Source organism: Macaca nemestrina, chromosome 1, assembly GCF_043159975.1.
Source record: "Macaca nemestrina isolate mMacNem1 chromosome 1, mMacNem.hap1, whole genome shotgun sequence".
Classification (NCBI taxonomy): domain Eukaryota; kingdom Metazoa; phylum Chordata; class Mammalia; order Primates; family Cercopithecidae; genus Macaca; species Macaca nemestrina.
The window spans coordinates 227,596,881-227,614,782 of record NC_092125.1 but is presented as its reverse complement, the minus strand read 5'-3'; the positions used below and the strand labels follow the sequence as shown (position 1 = coordinate 227,614,782).

At 51.9% G+C, this 17,902-nt stretch overlaps 2 protein-coding genes across 6 annotated transcripts in view; both read right to left on the bottom strand.

Moving 5' to 3' along the window:
* Positions 1–9,708, bottom strand: part of LOC105479547 (pleckstrin homology and RhoGEF domain containing G5) — a 54,587-nt gene extending 44,879 nt beyond the window's left edge. The window contains exons 1-2 of one of the 4 annotated variants that reach the window (XM_011737563.2): positions 9,615–9,708; positions 9,267–9,505 (exon numbers count right to left, since the gene is read on the bottom strand). In XM_011737563.2, the coding sequence (XP_011735865.2) occupies positions 9,267–9,505; positions 9,615–9,673 (298 nt within the window). In that variant the 5' untranslated portion in view covers positions 9,674–9,708. Of the gene's footprint in view, positions 1–9,266; positions 9,506–9,614 lie in introns of those variants that run through there. The other 3 variants (XM_011737555.2, XM_071067294.1, XM_011737569.2) reach the window with 3 other exon arrangements.
* A 1,164-nt stretch (positions 9,709–10,872) lies between these two features.
* LOC105479532 (nucleolar protein 9) overlaps positions 10,873–17,902 on the bottom strand; it is a 36,001-nt gene continuing 28,971 nt past the window's right edge. Inside the window, exons 12-13 of one of the 2 annotated variants that reach the window (XR_011606196.1) lie at positions 16,529–17,514; positions 10,873–16,483 (exon numbers count right to left, since the gene is read on the bottom strand). Coding sequence is in view for 1 of the 2 variants with exons in the window: in XM_011737532.3 (XP_011735834.1) it covers positions 17,365–17,514 (150 nt within the window). In the remaining variant the exon portion in view is untranslated. Of the gene's footprint in view, positions 17,515–17,902 lie in introns of both variants that reach the window. The other variant, XM_011737532.3, reaches the window with a different exon arrangement.

The following is a 17,902-nucleotide window of genomic DNA, read 5'->3' as shown; positions in this document are numbered from 1 at the left end:
CTAAGTGTGGTGGCAGGTGCCTGCAATCCCAGCTACTCAGGAGGCTGAGGCAGGAGAATCACTTGAACCCGGGAGGCGGAGGTTGTAGTGTGCCGAGATCGTGCCACTGCACTCTAGCCTTGGTGACCGAGTGAAACTGTGTCTTAAAAAAAAAAAAAGTTAGGCCGGGCGCGGTGGCTCAAGCCTGTAATCCCAGCACTTTGGGAGGCCGAGGCGGGCGGATCACAAGGTCAGGAGATCGAGACCACGGTGAAACCCCGTCTCTACTAAAAATACAAAAAATTAGCCGGGCGCGGTGGCGGGCGCCTGTAGTCCCAGCTACTCAGGAGGCTGAGGCAGGAGAATGGCGGGAACCCGGGAGGCGGAGCTTGCAGTGAGCCGAGATCGTGCCACTGCACTCCAGCCTGGGCAACAGCGTGAGACTCCGTCTCAAAAAAAAAAAAAAAAAAAAAAAAAAAAAAAAGGTTAAACAATTCTGAAGGCCAGATGCATGGGTCCAGTGCCCCAGCCCATCTGCTGGTCCATTTGTTTGGAAGATGCTGGTAGAAACCTGGGCCACAACCACCTGGCCCCTGGCCAGCCCATCCTCGAGCTTCAACCAGGCCTCAGCCTTAGCCCCCAATACCCTCCCCTCCCCACGGTCTCTGATGGGCCCTGTGCCAGCCCTGGGTGCTGCTGGGGTGGGGGATGGACCAAAGAGGACAGGCGCCACAACTGAGGACGGTCACTGACTCCTCCAGCCTCGGTTTCCTCCTCTGTAAAATGGAGACAATCCTAAACCCTTGACTAGGGTGATTAAATGAGGCTGCCTGTATGAAAGGACCCCGCTTGGAGCCTGGAAAGTCTGAGAGAAACGTCTGAAGGGGGCTGGCAGTCACCCAGCAGCTGCCAATGACCACTGCCCCCAGGACAGGAGGGATCTGAGAGGGGTCCCACACAGTCCTGCGCTGCCCAGACAGGTTTTTCTCCAACCCTCAGGGCCCCTAGGGGCTGGGACAGAGGCATGTGAGATGGAGGACTGAGGCAGCAGGGCCACGACAGGGCTCACAGAGTGAGGACCAGGCCAGCAGAGCCATGCAGTGGCTTCACCTCCAGCCCTGGAGTGAGCACTGCAGGCTGCCCGACTGCAGCTCCCCCAAGCCAGGCTGCCCCCAGCACCAGAGAGTGACTGTGTGACTGCCACCATGGCCTGGACAGAGGGAGCAGGAGAGGGTTCTGCTGGCAGGAAGCCCAGGGCTGGACAGGGGAGAGGCCAGGCCCTCGGAAGCCGGGGAGCCCGTGCTGCTCTCTTCCCTGTGCTCAGAAACAGACTCCTGCTGGGCCAGGGACCCTCTCAGCCCCCTTTCCCTGGCTGTCCTTACAGCAGAGATGCTAGCATCTGCTGGTGCCCCATGTATTATACCAGGACTCTGGATTAACAGCCTTCAGGGTGACATCTCCTTTAATCTGCCCAGTGGCCCTGTGATTGGATCACCGTGACCCTATTTTACAGAGGAGGAAGCGGAAGCCCGGGGTGCCTGGAGACCTGCCCGTGTCGCCCAGAAGGGACTGGGCGCTGCCGCAGGGTGTCTCCACCACCCTCCACACCACTGGCTACTCCTTCACAGGCAAGATATTCGAGCTCCACATGCTCTGGGGTTATCCCAAGCTGGACGAGTGACCCTTCCTGCTCAGCGCCGTTCAGTGCCGCAAGCCCTGAGGCCACGTGAGCTCAGGTGGGCTTCTCCCAGCCCCAGATGTGCCCCCTGACTTGGACCCTGGGAGGCTTCAGGCCTGGACAAACCTCCCTGGCCTTCGAGCCCACTGGCATGGGTCCCTCCCCGGGCCACCCTGAGTGTGTGGGGGGTAGCAAAGCCAGAGAGTAGGGCCCTCAGGCCCACCCGGCTCGCCAGCGGGGTGGGAGGCGCAGTCACTGCCCAGCATCTGACCAGACCATCATCACCCACCCAACCACCAGCCGCAGCCTGGGGACAACTGCAGCCTGGGGCAGGCTGACCACAAACCAGCTCCCACGCCATTCTAAGCTCTGCCTCCAGGATGTCTTTCAGTGCCATCAGCCCTGCCCTGCGCTGGCACAGCCTCAGGCCACCACCGCCCTGCCTCAGCCCCTCCCTGTCTCACTCTTACCCCCTCCAAGCCAGCCTCCAGAACCAGCCGGGCTCCCCAGGTTCAAATCCCAGCTCCAGCTGGCTGTACCATCTCAAACAAGTTGGGCCTCAGTTTCCTCATTTATACAGCATAGGCCTCCCAGGGTGGCCATGGGGGGTGAATGAATTAATCCAGGAGAGTGCCCTCCAAACTCGGGGACAATGGCCAACAATCACAGCAGAAGCACAGAATATAAGTCTGCAAATGTCACTGCCTTGATTAAAAGCCTGCCCCCAGCACGGCCACTTAGACCCGGGGCTCCGCCCACCCACTGTTCCTGGTGGAATTGGTAGTTCCTCCCACCGATGCCTGGATCCTACTACAGAGCTCCCCTCGCTCCATCTAGCCTGGGAGCCCTTAGAATCCAGACTCTATGGGGGATGCAGGGCCCAGGCCCAGCCTGGCCCAGAGCAGGTGCCAGGGAAATGCTTGTTGATTTGAACTAGAATCAATTTGCAATCAACCGTCTCTCACCAGGGCTGACTTCCAAATACCTCAAGGCTTGGTCCAGCTGGGCTTCGCCTCACCCTGTGTGTCAAGGTGGCAGAGCTCCCTGGCATCCAAGGAGGACCGTGCCCAGAAGGCAGCCCACATGCTTGGACGCCCCCGCCTGGGGTCAAAGCTGGTCCCCTTGGAGGAGCTGAGACTCAGGCTAAGACCCAGCAGCTGCCACCTGCCGGGGATTTTTCAGCCCGAGGTGAGGGGAAGAGGCGGAAATGAAGGCTGTTCCTCAGGGCTGTCTGTGGCCAAGCCAGCAAAGCTACATTCCAGCCTCGCTGCCGGCTGCTGGCCGCTGCAGACTTTTAAACCTGGCCAGACAAACTGAGAGACTGGGGCCCTCTCGAGGGCCAAGTCTGTCCAAGGAACAAAGGCTCCTGGGCCCGGCTCCCAACCACAGAAAAGACAGGCTGGACTTCCAGGACAGCTAGGATTTCAAACCATCTACCCTATTGTTGAAACACTGGTCCTGTTGGTTGGAAACTGTCACTACTGTCTCTGTGGACATGCCCAGCAGAGACCCAGGCTGCCTCGGATGGGCCTTGTCTGACTGTTGGCCCACACAAGCCAAGGGCCCTTCCCCCTAAGCCCAGGACACAGGCCCAACCTCCAGAGGCAGTTTCTGTGCAGGGCAGCTCTGAGGTCTCAACCCATCTTGGCATTACGGAGGAGGCTGTTTCCTGAGAGCCTCCCATATGGGCCTGGAGGGGTTCTGCCTGGATCCTGTTCATTTACATCTCGAGAAGTGTAAAGCAGGGACAGGTATGGAGGCCCAAGTCTACCGTCCCAGCACTTTGGGAAGCTGAGGCAGGAGGACTCCTTGACCCTGGAGTTCAAGACCAGCCTGGACAACATGGCCAAGACCTTGTCTCTACAAAAAAATTAAAAATTAGCCAGGCATGGTGGCCCACCTGTGGTCCCAGGTACTCAGGAGGCTGGGGTGGGTCTCTGGAGCCTGGGAGGTTGAGACCAGGCTGGGCAACATAGTGAGACCCTGTCTCTACAAAAAGTTTAAAAATTAGCTGGCCATGGTGGTATGCACCTGTGGTCCCAGCTACTCAGGAGACTATGGAGGAGATGACTTGAGCCCAGAAGGTCAAGGCTGTGTGAGTTGTGAGGCGCCACTGCACTCCAGCCTTAGCGATAGAACAAGACTCTGTCTCAAAAAACAAAAAAAAAAAAAAAAAAAAGAAAAAGAAAGAAAGAAAAGAAAAGAAAATGGTTGGGTATGGTGGCTCATGCCTATAATCCCAGCACTTTGGGAGGCTGAGGCAGGCAGATCACGAGGTCAGGAGTTAGAGATCAGCCTGGCCAACATGGTGAAACCTTGTCTCTACTAAAAATACAAAAATGAGCTGGGCATAGTGGCAGGTGCCTGTAATCCCAGCTACTCGGGAGGCTGAGGCAGGAGAATTGCTTGAACCCGGGAGGTGGAGGTTACAGTGAGCCGAGATCACGCCACTGTACTCCAGCCTGGGTGACAGAGCAAGACTCCATCTTGGGGAAAAAAAGAAAAAGAAAGAAAGAAAACTGGCTGGGTGCAGTGGCTCAAGCTTGCAATCCCAGCACTTGGAAAGGCTGAGGCAGGAAGATCACTTTAGGTCAGGAGTTCAAGACCAGCCTGGCCAACATGGTGAAACCCCAACTCTACTAAAAATACAAAAATTAGGAAAGCATTAATCCCAGTTATTCAGGAGGCTGAGACAGGGGAACTGCTTGAACCCGGGAGGTGGAGGTTGCAGTGAGCCGAGATGGTGCCACTGTACTCCAGCCTAGCAAGAGAGCAAGACTCCTTCTAAAAAAAAGAAAACAAAAAGGAAGAAAGAAAATCATACCGAATTTTGGATATAACAACAGCTACAAATAGACGATGTGCTAAATGCTTTGAACATTTACAGCCTTCAGTAGGGACTCTGCTTCCTACAGTGATGGATTCAATAAATGAGACCCACCTTCCCATTTGTGACAACCAAAAAAGTTGGATGAAAAAATAATTTTTTTTTTTGAGGCAGTCTCGCTCTATTGCCCACGCTGGAGTGTGGTGGCGTGATCTGGGCTCGCTGCAACCTCCACCTAGAAGGTTCAAGCGATTCTCCTGCCTCAGCCTCCTAAGTAGCTGGGATTATAGGCATGTGCCACCATAGCCGACTAATTTTTGTATTTTTAGTAGAGATGGGGTTTCACCATGTTGGCCAGGCTGGTCTTGAACTCCTGACCTCAAGTGATATGCCCACCTCGGCCTCCCAAAGTGCTGGGGTTACAGGCGTGAGCCACCCTGCCCAGCCTGAAAACATTTGTATTAAATCATAAAAACAACAAACCAGGGCCCAGCGCAGTGGCTCACGCCTGTAATCCCAGCACTTTGGGAGGCAGAGGCGGGTGGAGTTTGAGACCAGCCATGACCAATATGGTGAAACCCCGTCTCTATTAAAAATACAAAAATTAGCTGGGCATGGTGGTGGGCACCTGTAGTCCCAGCTACTGGAGAGGCTGAGACAGGAGAATCACTTGAACCCAGCAGGTGGGGGTTGTAGTGAGCCAAGATTTTGCCATTGCACTCCAGCCTGGATAACAGAGTGAGACACTGTCTCAAAAAAAAAAAAAAAGTATGAGGTCGGACATGGTTGTTGACACCTGTAATCCCAGCGCTTGGGAAGGCTGAGGTGGAAGAATCATTTGAGGCCAGGAGTTGAAACCAGCCTGGACAACAGAGCAAGACCCTGTCTCAGCAAAAAATTAAATTTTAAAAAAGGACTATATAAGAGGGTCTTTAGAAGTAGGAAATCTCGGCCGGGCGCGGTGGCTCAAGCCTGTAATCCCAGCACTTTGGGAGGCCGAGACGGGCGGATCACGAGGTCAGGAGATCGAGACCATCCTGGCTGACACAGTGAAAAACCCCGTCTCTACTAAAAAAATACAAAAAAACTAGCCGGGCGAGGTGGCGGGCGCCTGTAGTCCCAGCTACTCGGGAGGCTGAGGCAGGAGAATGGCGTGAACCCGGGAGGCGGAGCTTGCAGTGAGCCAAGATCACGCCACTGCACTCCAGCCTGGGCGGCAGAGCGAGACTCTGTCTCAAAAAAAAAAAAAAAAAAAAGAAGAAGTAGGAAATCTAACCAGAAAGATAAGCAAATTTAATGTAGTGTGCCCTCTGGACACCACCCTCGGAAGTTCTGGAGGCGTGACATCAGAGTCCCCTACCGCTGCCCCTGCTCCTCTGCCAAGAGCCATGGCATTTCAGCAATGCAAGTGGACAAGAGGGAAATGCCTGGTGACTATGTAAGGGGACACCTGTCTACCACGCCCCTCATATCTCAGGGACATTCCCACATAGGACAGTGACCACTTACTTTGCTGGGGGGAGAATAAGTGGCTGTCTGGATGACAATCTGGAAATGTCAGAATGTAATTGCTCACAGCCTTCCACACAGGAATTCCACTGTCCTAGGAATTCCCTCTACAGATGCTCTTTCACAAGCGCACAGAGACACAGACACAAGAATGTCCACTATGGCACCATTTGCAAGAATGAAAAACTGGGCTTGGCTTCGTGGCACACACCCAGCTACTCAGGAGGCTGAGGCAGGAGGATTGCTCAAGCCCAGGACTTTCAGAGACCAGCCTAAGCAATATAGCAAGACCTTGTATAAAAAGAAAAAAAAAAAGTGAAAAATTGGAAACAACCCAAAAGTTCACTATTAGAGGCATAGTTTAAAAGTTCAGGCATGGCCGGGCGCGGTGGCTCACGCCTGTAATCCCAGCACTTTGGGAGGCCGAGGCGGGCGGATCACAAGGTCAGGAGATCGAGACCACGGTGAAACCCCGTCTCTACTAAAAATACAAAAAATTAGCCGGGCGCGGTTGTGGGCGCCTGTAGTCCCAGCTACTCGAGAGGCTGAGGCAGGAGAATGGCGTGAACCCGGGAGGCGGAGCTTGCAGTGAGCCAAGATCGCGCCACTGCACTCCAGCCTGGGCGACAGAGCGAGACTCCGTCTCAAAAAAAAAAAAAAAAAAAAAAAAAGTTCAGGCATATCCATATATATCGTGAAGCCATTAAAAAGGATGAGGAGGCCAGGCGCAGTGACTCACGCCTGCAATCCCAGCACTTTGGGAGGCCGAGGCGGGCGGATCACCTGAGGTCAGGAGTTCCAGATCAGCCTGGCCAACATGGTGAAACCCCATCTCTACTAAAAATACAAAAATTAGCCAGGCGTGGTGGTGGGCATCTGTAATCCCAGCTACTGGGGAGGCTGAGGCAGGAGAATGGCTTGAACCCAGGAGGTGGGGGTTGCAGTGAGCCAAGACTGCACCACTGCACTCATGCCTGGGCAACAGAGTGAGACTCTGTCTCAAAAAAAGAAAAAAATAAAATAAAAGATGAGGAATGTTTTTATGTGTTGGCAAGTTTTTTGTACTGGCATATATATATATATATATATATATATATATATTTTTTTTTTTTTTTTGAGATAGAGTCTCACTCTGTTGCCCAGGCTGGAGTGCAGTGGCACGATCTTCTTCACTGCCACCCCTGCCTCCCAGGTTCAAGCAATTCTTCTGTTTGAGACTCCCGAGTAATTGGGATTATAGGCGCCCTGCCACCACACCTGGCTAATTTTGTATTTTTATTTATTTATGTTTAAATTTTTGTATTTTTAGTAGAGATGGGGTTTCACCATGTTGGCCAGGCTGTTCTCAAACTCCTAACCTCAAGTGATCCATCCGCCTCAGCTTCCCAGAGTGCTGGGATTACAGGTGTGAGCCACCTTTCCCAGCCACAAATGTATTACTTTTATAAGCAGAACAAAAGTGCACATGTGGGCAGGCAAGGTGACTCACACCTGTAATCTCAGCACTCTGGGAAGCTGAGGCAGGTGGATCACTTGAGGTCAGGAGTTTGAAACCAGCCTGGCCAACATGGTGAAACTCCGTCTCCACTAAAAATACCAAAAAAAAAAAAAAAAAAAAAAAAAATTAGCTGGCTATGGTGGCAGGCGCCTGTAATCCCAGCTACTAGAGAGGCTGAGGCAGGAGAATCGCTTGAACCTAGGAGGTGGAGGTTCCAGTGAGCCGAGACCGTGCCATTGCACTCCAGCCTGGGCAACAAGAACAAAAGTCCATCTCAAAAAAAGAAAGGCCGGGCACGGTGGCTCACGCCTGTAATCCCAGTACTTTGGGAGGCTGAGGTGGATGGATCATGAAGTCAGGAGTTTGAGACCATCCTGGCTAACATGGTGAAACCCCGTCTCTACTAAAAATACAAAAAATTAGCTGAGCATGATGGTACGTGCCTGTAGTCCCAGCTACTTGGGAGCTGAGGCAGGAGAATCGTTTGAACCCAGGAGGTGGAGGTTGTAGTGAGCAGAGATTGTTCCACTGCACTCTAGCCTGGGCGACAGAGTGAGACTCCGTCTCAAAAAAAGCAAAGTGCACATGTGTATTTATATTTAAAGGGCTTAAAGATACAATCAAGCATATGCTGAGAATAGGTGACCATTCTCTGCTGTTCATGGGGTAGGTATGATACAGGGGACACTCCTAAAGGTCTGTAACCCCCAGTGTCACCCACACCTGGACACAATCTCCCTTTAGGAAATAAGAATTACACGGCCATGTTACTATGTGAGTGCTGGGGGCTCACATATCACATGCTGTCACTGCCACTGTGGTTCACACAACTCTATATTCCCTGAATACTAGCAGGGGATGAGCTTGTGGGGGTGAGCAAAGGAAGAAAAAGTCAGCAGCTCAGATTCCTTGCTGGGGAGGGGATGGCCCTGGGCTGAGGGGCCTGCGTGGCCTTGGGAGGAATTCTCCATGACCCGCTGTCAGCTTCATAAATCTTTTGGGCCAGCCATCGGGGAGACAGAGATAAAGGTTGGAACGGGCTCAGATCTGAGCACAACCAGAGGGGTCTGTGGCCCAAATGCCCCAAGGCCAGGCCAGGCCAGGCTATCCTGCTGGGGCCGGGATGTTTCCCAGACCAGGCTCCAAGTCCGGTGGGAGAATGTTACTGGATTTCATGAACACTATTCCTGACCCCCGACTCCCAAAATGCGTCACGGCAGATATTAAAAGTAAACTTGAAAATATGGATGTGCAGGAGGAATTTCCTGGCCCTTCCCGAAAGCTACAAAGACAAGGTTGGGAATGGTTCCAGATCATCCTCGCCGGGGGCATGCAACTTGGATGCACAAAATGGGACAGTTTGAAGGGTCTTGGGCCATCTTTCTTACCCCACTTTCTATGTCACAGAGGGGGAAACAGGTAACCTTCCTCTAACACGAGAGTCACAGCAGCAAAACCATCCTGCCACCAGAGCCACCCTTCGGCGTGGAGTCTCGTCTTTCTTCTTTCAGGAGCTGGATGGCTGAGCAGCAAAGCCCCCTCCTCTGCCCTCAAATTAGAGCTGATGGCTAAAACTGCAGGGCTGGGAGGGCTTCACTCACTGATTAATGGATGAATGAGACAAAATGGATCCAGCCCGCAAGTGGCTCTTAGACGGTCTGGACTAGTTCAGTGAGTGCGAGTCCTTGGAGCCCTCCAAGACCTGCAAAGTTCCTCCTTTCACTCTGTGTCCTCAAACCTCCTTTCTAGACAAAAGAGACAGAAAACATACTCACCGGTTCCCGAACAAAGTTTGAGCCAGCTTGGAGGTGGAGACCCATGTTTTGTCAGGACTGAATTCATGCTTGACCTCTGTGGTGGTGGCACCCTGCCTGGACCTCCATCCACATGCCAATGCCGCAGGCCTCTCCAGTCAGACACACAGGTCTCCGTCCTGCTTTGCCCAGTTGCCGTCTCAACATGGAATGCTTCTCCCCGACTCAGCCCCAGTCTTAATTTCTGCAGCTGGACCTGTCTGCACAGAAAACCAAGGCGCTCTCAGCCCTGCCAGTTTGCTCCCCCTCTACCACGGGTCCCCTGGGCGCTGTATATTTGAAGGCACAGACTTCGCAGCTGCCGCTCACACTGCATTTCTTTGTCGGTGGTTTGTTCCCTCTTGGATTTTCCATTCCTGAGTGCCCATTCATGCCCTGGAATGGGATCCCACACTGCTGGCTGCCCCGGAGGTGCCGTCCCTCCTTTCCAGGAAAGCAATGCCACAGAGACCCCAGCCTCTGCAATCCCAGCAGCCAGCAGCAGCCCCTCCACTGGGCTCCTCGGCTACCAGGAAGGCCTGAGAGTTCGGTGGCTTTCCCCTGCCAGGCAGAGAGGGGCTGGTCACAGCAGGAGATCAAGTGAGCCTCAAAACATTAGAAAAACCCAAGCCAGTCTGCAGAGCACCACAGCCGCCTTAGGGCCAGTTACCATAGCTACCCTTGGCTTCCCAGCCCAGCACATGTCTGCCCAGCTCAGCTCTGCTGATTCGCAAGACTTTGCTTGCTCAGCTCCTGGCACTGCAGACTGGACCTGCTGCCCCCTGACTTGGGGGGTTTCCACCCACAGTCCGCTCTTCCTGGCAAAGCCTTGGGAATACTTAACTTAGCAAGGTCTTTCTGAAGAGGCCCTGAACATCACGTGGTCTTCCCCCCTTACTGTGCAGATGGCCCCCGTATTTATTTTAGCCACTGTTTAGGCTGGGCTTGTCAGCCAAATCTCCGTCTCTCTGCTAGGCCCAACCCTATGAGGTGCGGGAAGACAAGGGCTGAGTCCTTGCTGCCAAGAGGCAGTTTTATCAGCGCAGCACTAGGTAGGGGTTTGTTTCAGGTTTTGTTTTTTTTTTTTCTTTTAAGTAGATGGTGTCTCACTATGTTGACCAGGCTGATATCAAACTTTTGGCCTCAAGTGATCCTCCTGCCTCAGCCTTCCAAGGTGCTGGCATTACAGGCATGACTCATTTCACTTTTTTTTTTTTTTTTTTTTTTGAGAAGGAGTCTTGCTCTGTCGCCCAGGGTGGAGTGCAGTGGCGCAATCTTGGCTCACTGCAAGCTCCGCCTCCCAGGTTCACGCCATTCTCCTGCCTCAGCCTCCCGAGTAGCTGGGACCACAGGTGCCCGCCACCACGCCCAGCTAAATTTTGTATTTTTAGTAGAGACAGGGTTTCACCGCGTTAGCCAGGATGGTCTCGATCTCCTAACCTCGTGATCCGCCCGCCTCGGCCTCCCAAAGTGCTGGGATTACAGGCGTGAGCCACCGCGCCCGGCCCACTATGGTTTCTTCTAAGCATTGAAAAGTGATTGCCTGGAATAAAATGACCTATCTACAAAAAATTACACAACAATTAAATTCATGTTCTCAAAATATTTAATGATACAAAAGTTCATCTGTTAACTGAAAAGAGCTGAACAGAAACCATACATATTTTGTAAAATACACACACACACACAGCCAAGCCCCAGCTGAGACACCTCACAGGTCAGTGATTACCTATGTGATGGTGGACTGGAGGATCACTTTCTACATGTGTAAGCTGCTTATAAAATTTTAAAAGCAACAAATGGGGGTTTATGAAAAACTTTCAGGAATGGGTTATCTATGGTGGCCACGGAGCTTGCTTCCTCAAGGGCTCTGACCACAGGAAGCTTGGCAGCAACAATTTTAAGGTAAATCTGCCGGAGGCAAGATGAGTAAGTAGCTACGAACTCAGTTAGTTTCCGCGTCCCTCCAGCATGACCGTGAGGAACACCGTCCTGGTGCCAGCCTCCTGAGTTTACCATCTAATCAGAGGCTAGTCACACACCAGGAGTTACTGACCGTTTTCTACATGCCAGAGACTGTGCTAAATCTCTTATAGACATGACTTCACTTACTCCTCACCAAGGAACACTGAGGGAAGGACAATTACCCCATCTTCAAACACAAAACAGGCTCAGGCTAAGTATCTTCCTCCAAGTTACACCACTGACAAGTGGCAGAGCCAGGATTTGAACCCAGCGCTCTATAATCAAAGCCTGCTGTCTTATCCACGATCTTGTCATCCAAATCTAAAAACAAATGACCTAGGCCAGGCACGGTGGCTCATGCCTGTAATCCCAGCACTTTGGGAGGCCGAGGCGGACGGATCACAAGGTCAGGAGCTCAAGACCAGCCTGGCCAACATAGTAAAACCACATCTCCACTAAAAATACAAAAAAATTGGCCGGGCACGGTGGCTCATGCCTATAACCCCAGCACTTTGGGAGGCCGAGGCAGGTGGATCATGAGGTCAGGAGATCGAGACCATCCTGGCTAACACGAGGAAAACCCCCAACGAAAAAGCTCTAAATGACAGGGTTGTTCATAGGTGCAAGTTCAGGTCCAGCCTCCCACAGGCAAAAATGGAGCTTTCCCAAGAGCTGGTCTGCCAGTCCTTCTTCCTTCCAAACAGCCCAGTCTCCAGTTGTGCCCTGTGGTTGTCTCCGGCCTCAGACCAGAAGTCAATTTGGACAAATCTACTTAAGAGCCCCCAGAAGAGGTTTTCCAGATTTTCTTTTTTCTTTTTTTGAGACAGAGTCTCACTCTGCGCCCAGGCTGGAGTGCAGTGGCACAATCTGGGCTCACTGCAAGCTCCGCCTCCCAGGCTCACGCCATTCTCCTGCCTCAGCCTCCCAAGTAGCTGGGACTACAGGCGCTGCCACCACGCCCAGCTAATTTTTGTATTTTTAGTAGAGACGGGGTTTCACTGTGTTAGCCAGGATGGTCTCGATCTCCTGACCTCGTGATCCACCCGCCTCGGCCTCCCAAAGTGCAGGTATTACAGGCGTGAGCCACCGCGCCCGGCCTCTTTTTAATTTTTTTTGAGATGGAGTCTTGCTCTGTCACCCAGGCTGGAGTGCAGTAGCGTGATCTTGGCTCACTGCCAACTCCGCCTTCTGGGTTCACGGCATTCTCCTGCCTCAGCCTCCTGAGTAGCTGGGACTACAGGTGCCCACTACCACACCTGGTTAATTTTTTGTATTTTTAGTAGAGATGGGATTTCACCATGTTAGCCAGGATGGTCTTGATCTCCTGACCTTGTGATCCGCCCACCTTGTCTCAACTGAAAATAGAAAAAATTAGCCGGGCGAGGTGGCAGGTGCCTGTAGTCCCAGCTACTCGGGAGGCTGAGGCAGGAGAACGGTGTGAACCCGGTGGGGTGGAGCCTGCAGTGAGCCGAGATCGTGCCACTGCACTCCAGCCTGGTCAACAAAGTGAGACTCCGTCTCAAAAAAAAAAATTAGGCCGGGCGCGGTGGCTCAAGCCTGTAATCCCAGCACTTTGGGAGGCCGAGACGGGCGGATCACGAGGTCAGGAGATCGAGACCATCCTGGCTAACACGGTGAAACCCCGTCTCTACTAAAAAATACAAAAAACTAGCCGGGCGAGGTGGCGGGCGCCTGTAGTCCCAGCTACTCGGGAGGCTGAGCCAGGAGAATGGCGTAAACCCGGGAGGCGGAGCTTGCAGTGAGCTGAGATCCGGCCACTGCACTCCAGCCTGGGCGACAGAGCGAGACTCCGTCTCAAAAAAAAAAAAAAAAAATTAGCCAGTGTAGTGGCGGGCACCTGTAATCCCAAAAGTATCCCCAGCTACTTGGGATACTTTGAAAATTACATACAAAAATTACTAAGAGGCTCAGGCGCAGCGGCTCATGCCTGTAATCCCAACACTTTGGGAGGCTGAGGCAAGCAGATCCCCTGAGGTTGGGAGTTCAAGACCAGCCTGACCAGCAAGGTGAAACGCCGTCTCTACTAAAAATACAAAAATTAGCCCGGTGTGGTGGCAGGTGCCTGTAATCCCAGCCACGTGGGAGGCTGAGGCAGAGAATCCCTTGAACCCGGGAGGCACAGGTTGCAGTGACCTGAGATCAGGCCACTGCATTCCAGCCTGGCGACAGAGTGAGAGTCCGTTGCAAAAAAAAAAAAAAAAAAAACCAAAACCAAAAACTAAAGAGTTTTTGTAAAGAATAGCTTCAGGCCGGGCATGGTGGCCCACGCCTGTAATCCCAGCAGTTTGGGAGGCCGAGGCGGGTGGATCACAAGGTCAGGAGTTCGAGACAAGCCTGACCAACATGGTGAAACCCCATCTCTACTAAAAATACAAAAATTTGCTGGGCGTGGTGGTGCATACCTGTAATCCCAGCTACTTAGGAGGTTGAGGCAGGAGAATCGCTTGAACCTGGGAGGCGGAGGATACAGTGAGCCGAGATCACGCCACTGCACCCCAGCCTGGGTGACAGAGCTAGACTCTGTCTCAAAAAAAAAAAAATTGCTTCAGCAGTTTGGGAGGCTGAGGCAAGCAGATCACGAGGTCAGGAGATCGAGACCAACCAATACAGTGAAACCCCATCTCTACTAAAAATATAAAAATTAACCAGGCGTGGTGGTGCTCACCTGTAATCCCAGCTACTTGGGAGACTGAGGCAGAAAAATCGCTTGAACCCGGGAGGGGATAGGCTGTAGTGAGCCAAGATCGCGTCACTGCACCCCAGCCTGGGAGATGGAGCAAGACTCCGTCTCAAAAAAAAAAGAGCAGCTCCAATGGAGAACTCCTTATTACCCAATCTGACCCATAATGGACTGTGGAAATGACAAAAAGTCCAATCCTGTCTTTCCCCTAAATGCCCTTAATGCCACTGCCAGTGGCCGGGCGCAGTGGCTCACGCCTGTAATCCCAATACTTTTGGGAGGCCAAGATGGGTGGATCACCTGGGGTCAGGAGCTCTAGACCAACCTGGCCAGCAGGGTGAAACCCTTTCTCTACTAAAAATAGAAAATTAGCCAGGGTGGTGGCGCATGCCTGTAATCCCAGCTACTCGTGAGGCTGAGGCAGGAGAATCGCTTGAACTGGGAGGCGGAGGTTGCAGTGAGCCCAGATTGCGCCACTGCACTCCAGCCTGGGCAACAAGAGCGAAACTCTGTTTCAAAAAAAAAAAAAAAAAAAAAAAAAAAAAAAAAAAAAAAGGGAAAGGGAAAGAAAAGCCACTGCCGTCAATAATGGAATGAATCGTCATCCCGGGGAATGGTGCTGCTGCAGGTCTGACCGGCACAAGCTAAAGTTCACCGCGGCCTAGGCTCCCAGTCTCCGAACCTCCTTCCCTAAACCCTGTACAGCTTCCTGGGTCAACTCTAGCCCCAGTAAGGCTACCTGACCAACAGCTCATAGCTCCCTCTAGAGGCAACGATTTTGACCATCATGCAGGCTGTATTTAAAGCCTGAAGGCAAACCTAGATTGGATGCAAATATAATTACAGGGCACCAGTTTCATTCTTCCAGAGCCTTGCTGCAATGACCTCCAGTGAGTATAACTGTAAAGATACAAGTGGAGAAAGACAAAATGTTGATGGTGGTGCATTGTCTTAAAATTCTTTACACGGCCGGGCGCGGTGGCTCAAGCCTGTAATCCTAGCACTTTGGGAGGCCGAGACAGGCGGATCACAAGGTCAGCAGATCGAGACCATCGTGGTTAACACGGTGAAACCCTGTCTCTACTAAAAAATACAAAAAACTAGCCGGGCGAGGTGGCAGGCACCTGTAGTCCCAGCTACTCGGGAGGCTGAGCCAAGAGAATGGCGTAAACCCGGGAGGCGGAGCTTGCAGTGAGCTGAGATCTGGCCACTGCACTCTAGCCTGGGCGACAGAGCTAGACTCCGTCTCAAAAAAAAAAAAAAAAAAAAAAAAAATTCTTTACAAGGCCAGCACAGTAAAACATGATACGAATGAGCCAGATTTCAACATAAATAAGGGGCAACTAAGAAGCCAGACTCAATTGTCTCAAAGGCATCAAAACCAATCACCATAGCAAAGTTTCCTGGGCTTATTTTAAGTCATTTGCTGTTGGGTCTAAGAGGTGCTGAGGGGCCACCATAAAATACTAAAGACAATGATAACCAACAGTTTAATTGTATATAAATGTTAAGTGTTAAAACCCACACATCCTAATAGTCTTACAATGTGATCATGCTGGGAAGATGGCGGTGGTCGTAATACCAATTGGAACCTCAGCCCCAGTAAGTATCCTGTTGTCTTAAATGCAGAAAATGATGTGACCTGGTCCCATCACATGTTTACACAATCCACTTCCAACCTAGAGGACAAAGGGTCGGAAGCACCAGGGAGGACATGAAGAATGGCAGTCCGGTCACCAGCCTCCAGCACCCCCAGGAAAAAGCTCTAAAGGGCAGGGTTGTTCATAGGTGCAAGTTCAGGTCCAGCCTCCCACAGGCAAAAATGGAGCTTTCCCAAGAGCTGGTCTGCCAGTCCTTCTTCCTTCCAAACAGCCCAGTCTCCAGCTCTGCCCTGTGGTTGTCTCTGGCCTCAGACCAGAAGTCAATTTGTTTTTTTTTTTTTTTTTTTTTGAGACGGAGTCTCGCGCTGTGTCACCCAGGCTGGAGTGCAGTGGCGCGATCTCGGCTCACTGCAAGCTCCGCCTCCCAGGTTCACGCCATTCTCCTGCCTCAGCCTCCGAGTGGCTGGGACTACAGGCGCCCGCCACCACGCCCGGCTAGTTTTTTGTATTTTTAGTAGAGACGGGGTTTCACCATGTTAGCCAGGATGGTCTTGATCTCCTGACCTCGTGATCCACCCGCCTCGGCCACCCAAAGTGCTGGGATTACAGGCTTGAGCCACCGCGCCTGGCCTAGAAGTCAATTTGGACAAATCTTTTTAAGAGCCCCCAGAGAGGTTTTCCAGATTTTTTTTTTTTTTTTTTGAGAAGGAGTCTCGCTCTGTCTCCCAAGCTGGAGTGTGGTAGCACGATCTCGGCTCACTGCAAGCTCTGCCTCCCGGGTTCACGCCATTCTCCTGCCTCAGCCTCCCGAGTAGCTGGGACTACAGGTGCCCGCCACCACGCCCGGCTAGTTTTTTGTATTTTTAGTAGAGACGGGGTTTCACCGTGTTAGCCAGGATGGTCTTGATCTCCTGACCCTGTGATCCTCCTGCCTTGGCCTCCCAAAGTGCTGGGATTACAGGCGTGAGCCACCGTGCCTGGCCCCGAGGTTTTCCAGATTTGAAAGCAATTTCCTTGGCATAAAACCTCAGGATTAAAAAAAAAGAAGGGCTGTTGGGTCCAAATTTATATCTATCGAACCCGTTTAAGTTTTTATTTTCTTTTTTAAAAAAGATAAGGTCTTACTCTGTCGCTCAGGCTGGAGTAGTTCGTGTACTCCAGCCTGGAACTCAGAGGCTCAAGCAATCCTCCAGCCTCAGCCTCCCAAGTGCTAGGATTACAGGTGTGCGTGAGCCACCACGCCCGGCCCTATCTATTAAACCTTGATTGAATGTAACAGACCAAGTACAACTGCACCAAATGGATGGGCTATAACCATCCACACTGGTTCCAAGGAAGCAGACCGTCGCTGGCCCCCAGGTCTGCACATGGCTCAGGCAACGCTGTGGTGAGCCCTTGTATTCATTATGCTTGAGATCCTGCAGGTTGGCCTTCTTCCTTCCTTCTCAGTACATTGTAATGGCCCCAGTTTCCGTATTTTTATCCTGATTCTAAGAGCCAGGTCCTTGAAGAACTTTCTGAGGAAGCTCTGTTTTAATGGCACACAAACTGTTCTCTGCTGTTTTACTCCCTCTGGAAAGCACACCAGACAGCAAGTATGAGTACCACACAGAAGACTAGAGCAAATTCTAGCTCATGCAGCTTTAAAAGAGAAACTTAAGACTACTATACGACATTCACGAATTACACAGAAAACAGTGTTGCTGATAAGGGCACCATTCATGGCCATGAAACTCCATCATGTCTCTCGTGGTCAGGCTTGAGACAAAGCTTTCAGGTAGGAAAGTTTCTTCCCTTGTTAAAAATGCGAGCATCACTTCATTTTTCGACAGAACTTAGGTCTTCGGTATGGTTTCTCTTTATGTGCCTCCTCAGGTTCTCTTGCTCCAATTTTCTCTGATGCTCCAGGAATTTTAAAATTGTAATCCGTTGTGACGTAAGGTACGGTCCCTTCGATCCCACGCTGAAATGGAAACACAAAGAGAATTCATGGAAACACTCCAGGTCCAGGCCAGAGGGGTTTACAGCGCTCTCTCCCCCCTGAAGGTAGTGTCCTGACAGTCTGGGTGGGGACTTTTCACTTTTAAGGCATTTGATCCCTTCCTTCAGAGCCCCCTTTAATCAACTGGCTCGGTAACAAACGTGCCAGGCCCTCCCTTCTGTCCCATTCCATCAACACAGCAAACAGCGTGAGGCTGAGTGGGGGTGCAGTGCACGTCCCTTTCAAAAGAGGGACACGGGAGGATGAGAATGGTGGGAACATGCCCTGTACCCAGAGCCCACTCGCAGCCCCTGTGGCTGGCTCTGGGGCACACAGAAGCTCTGGCCTGGTCCCGTGATGCCTCTGAAGA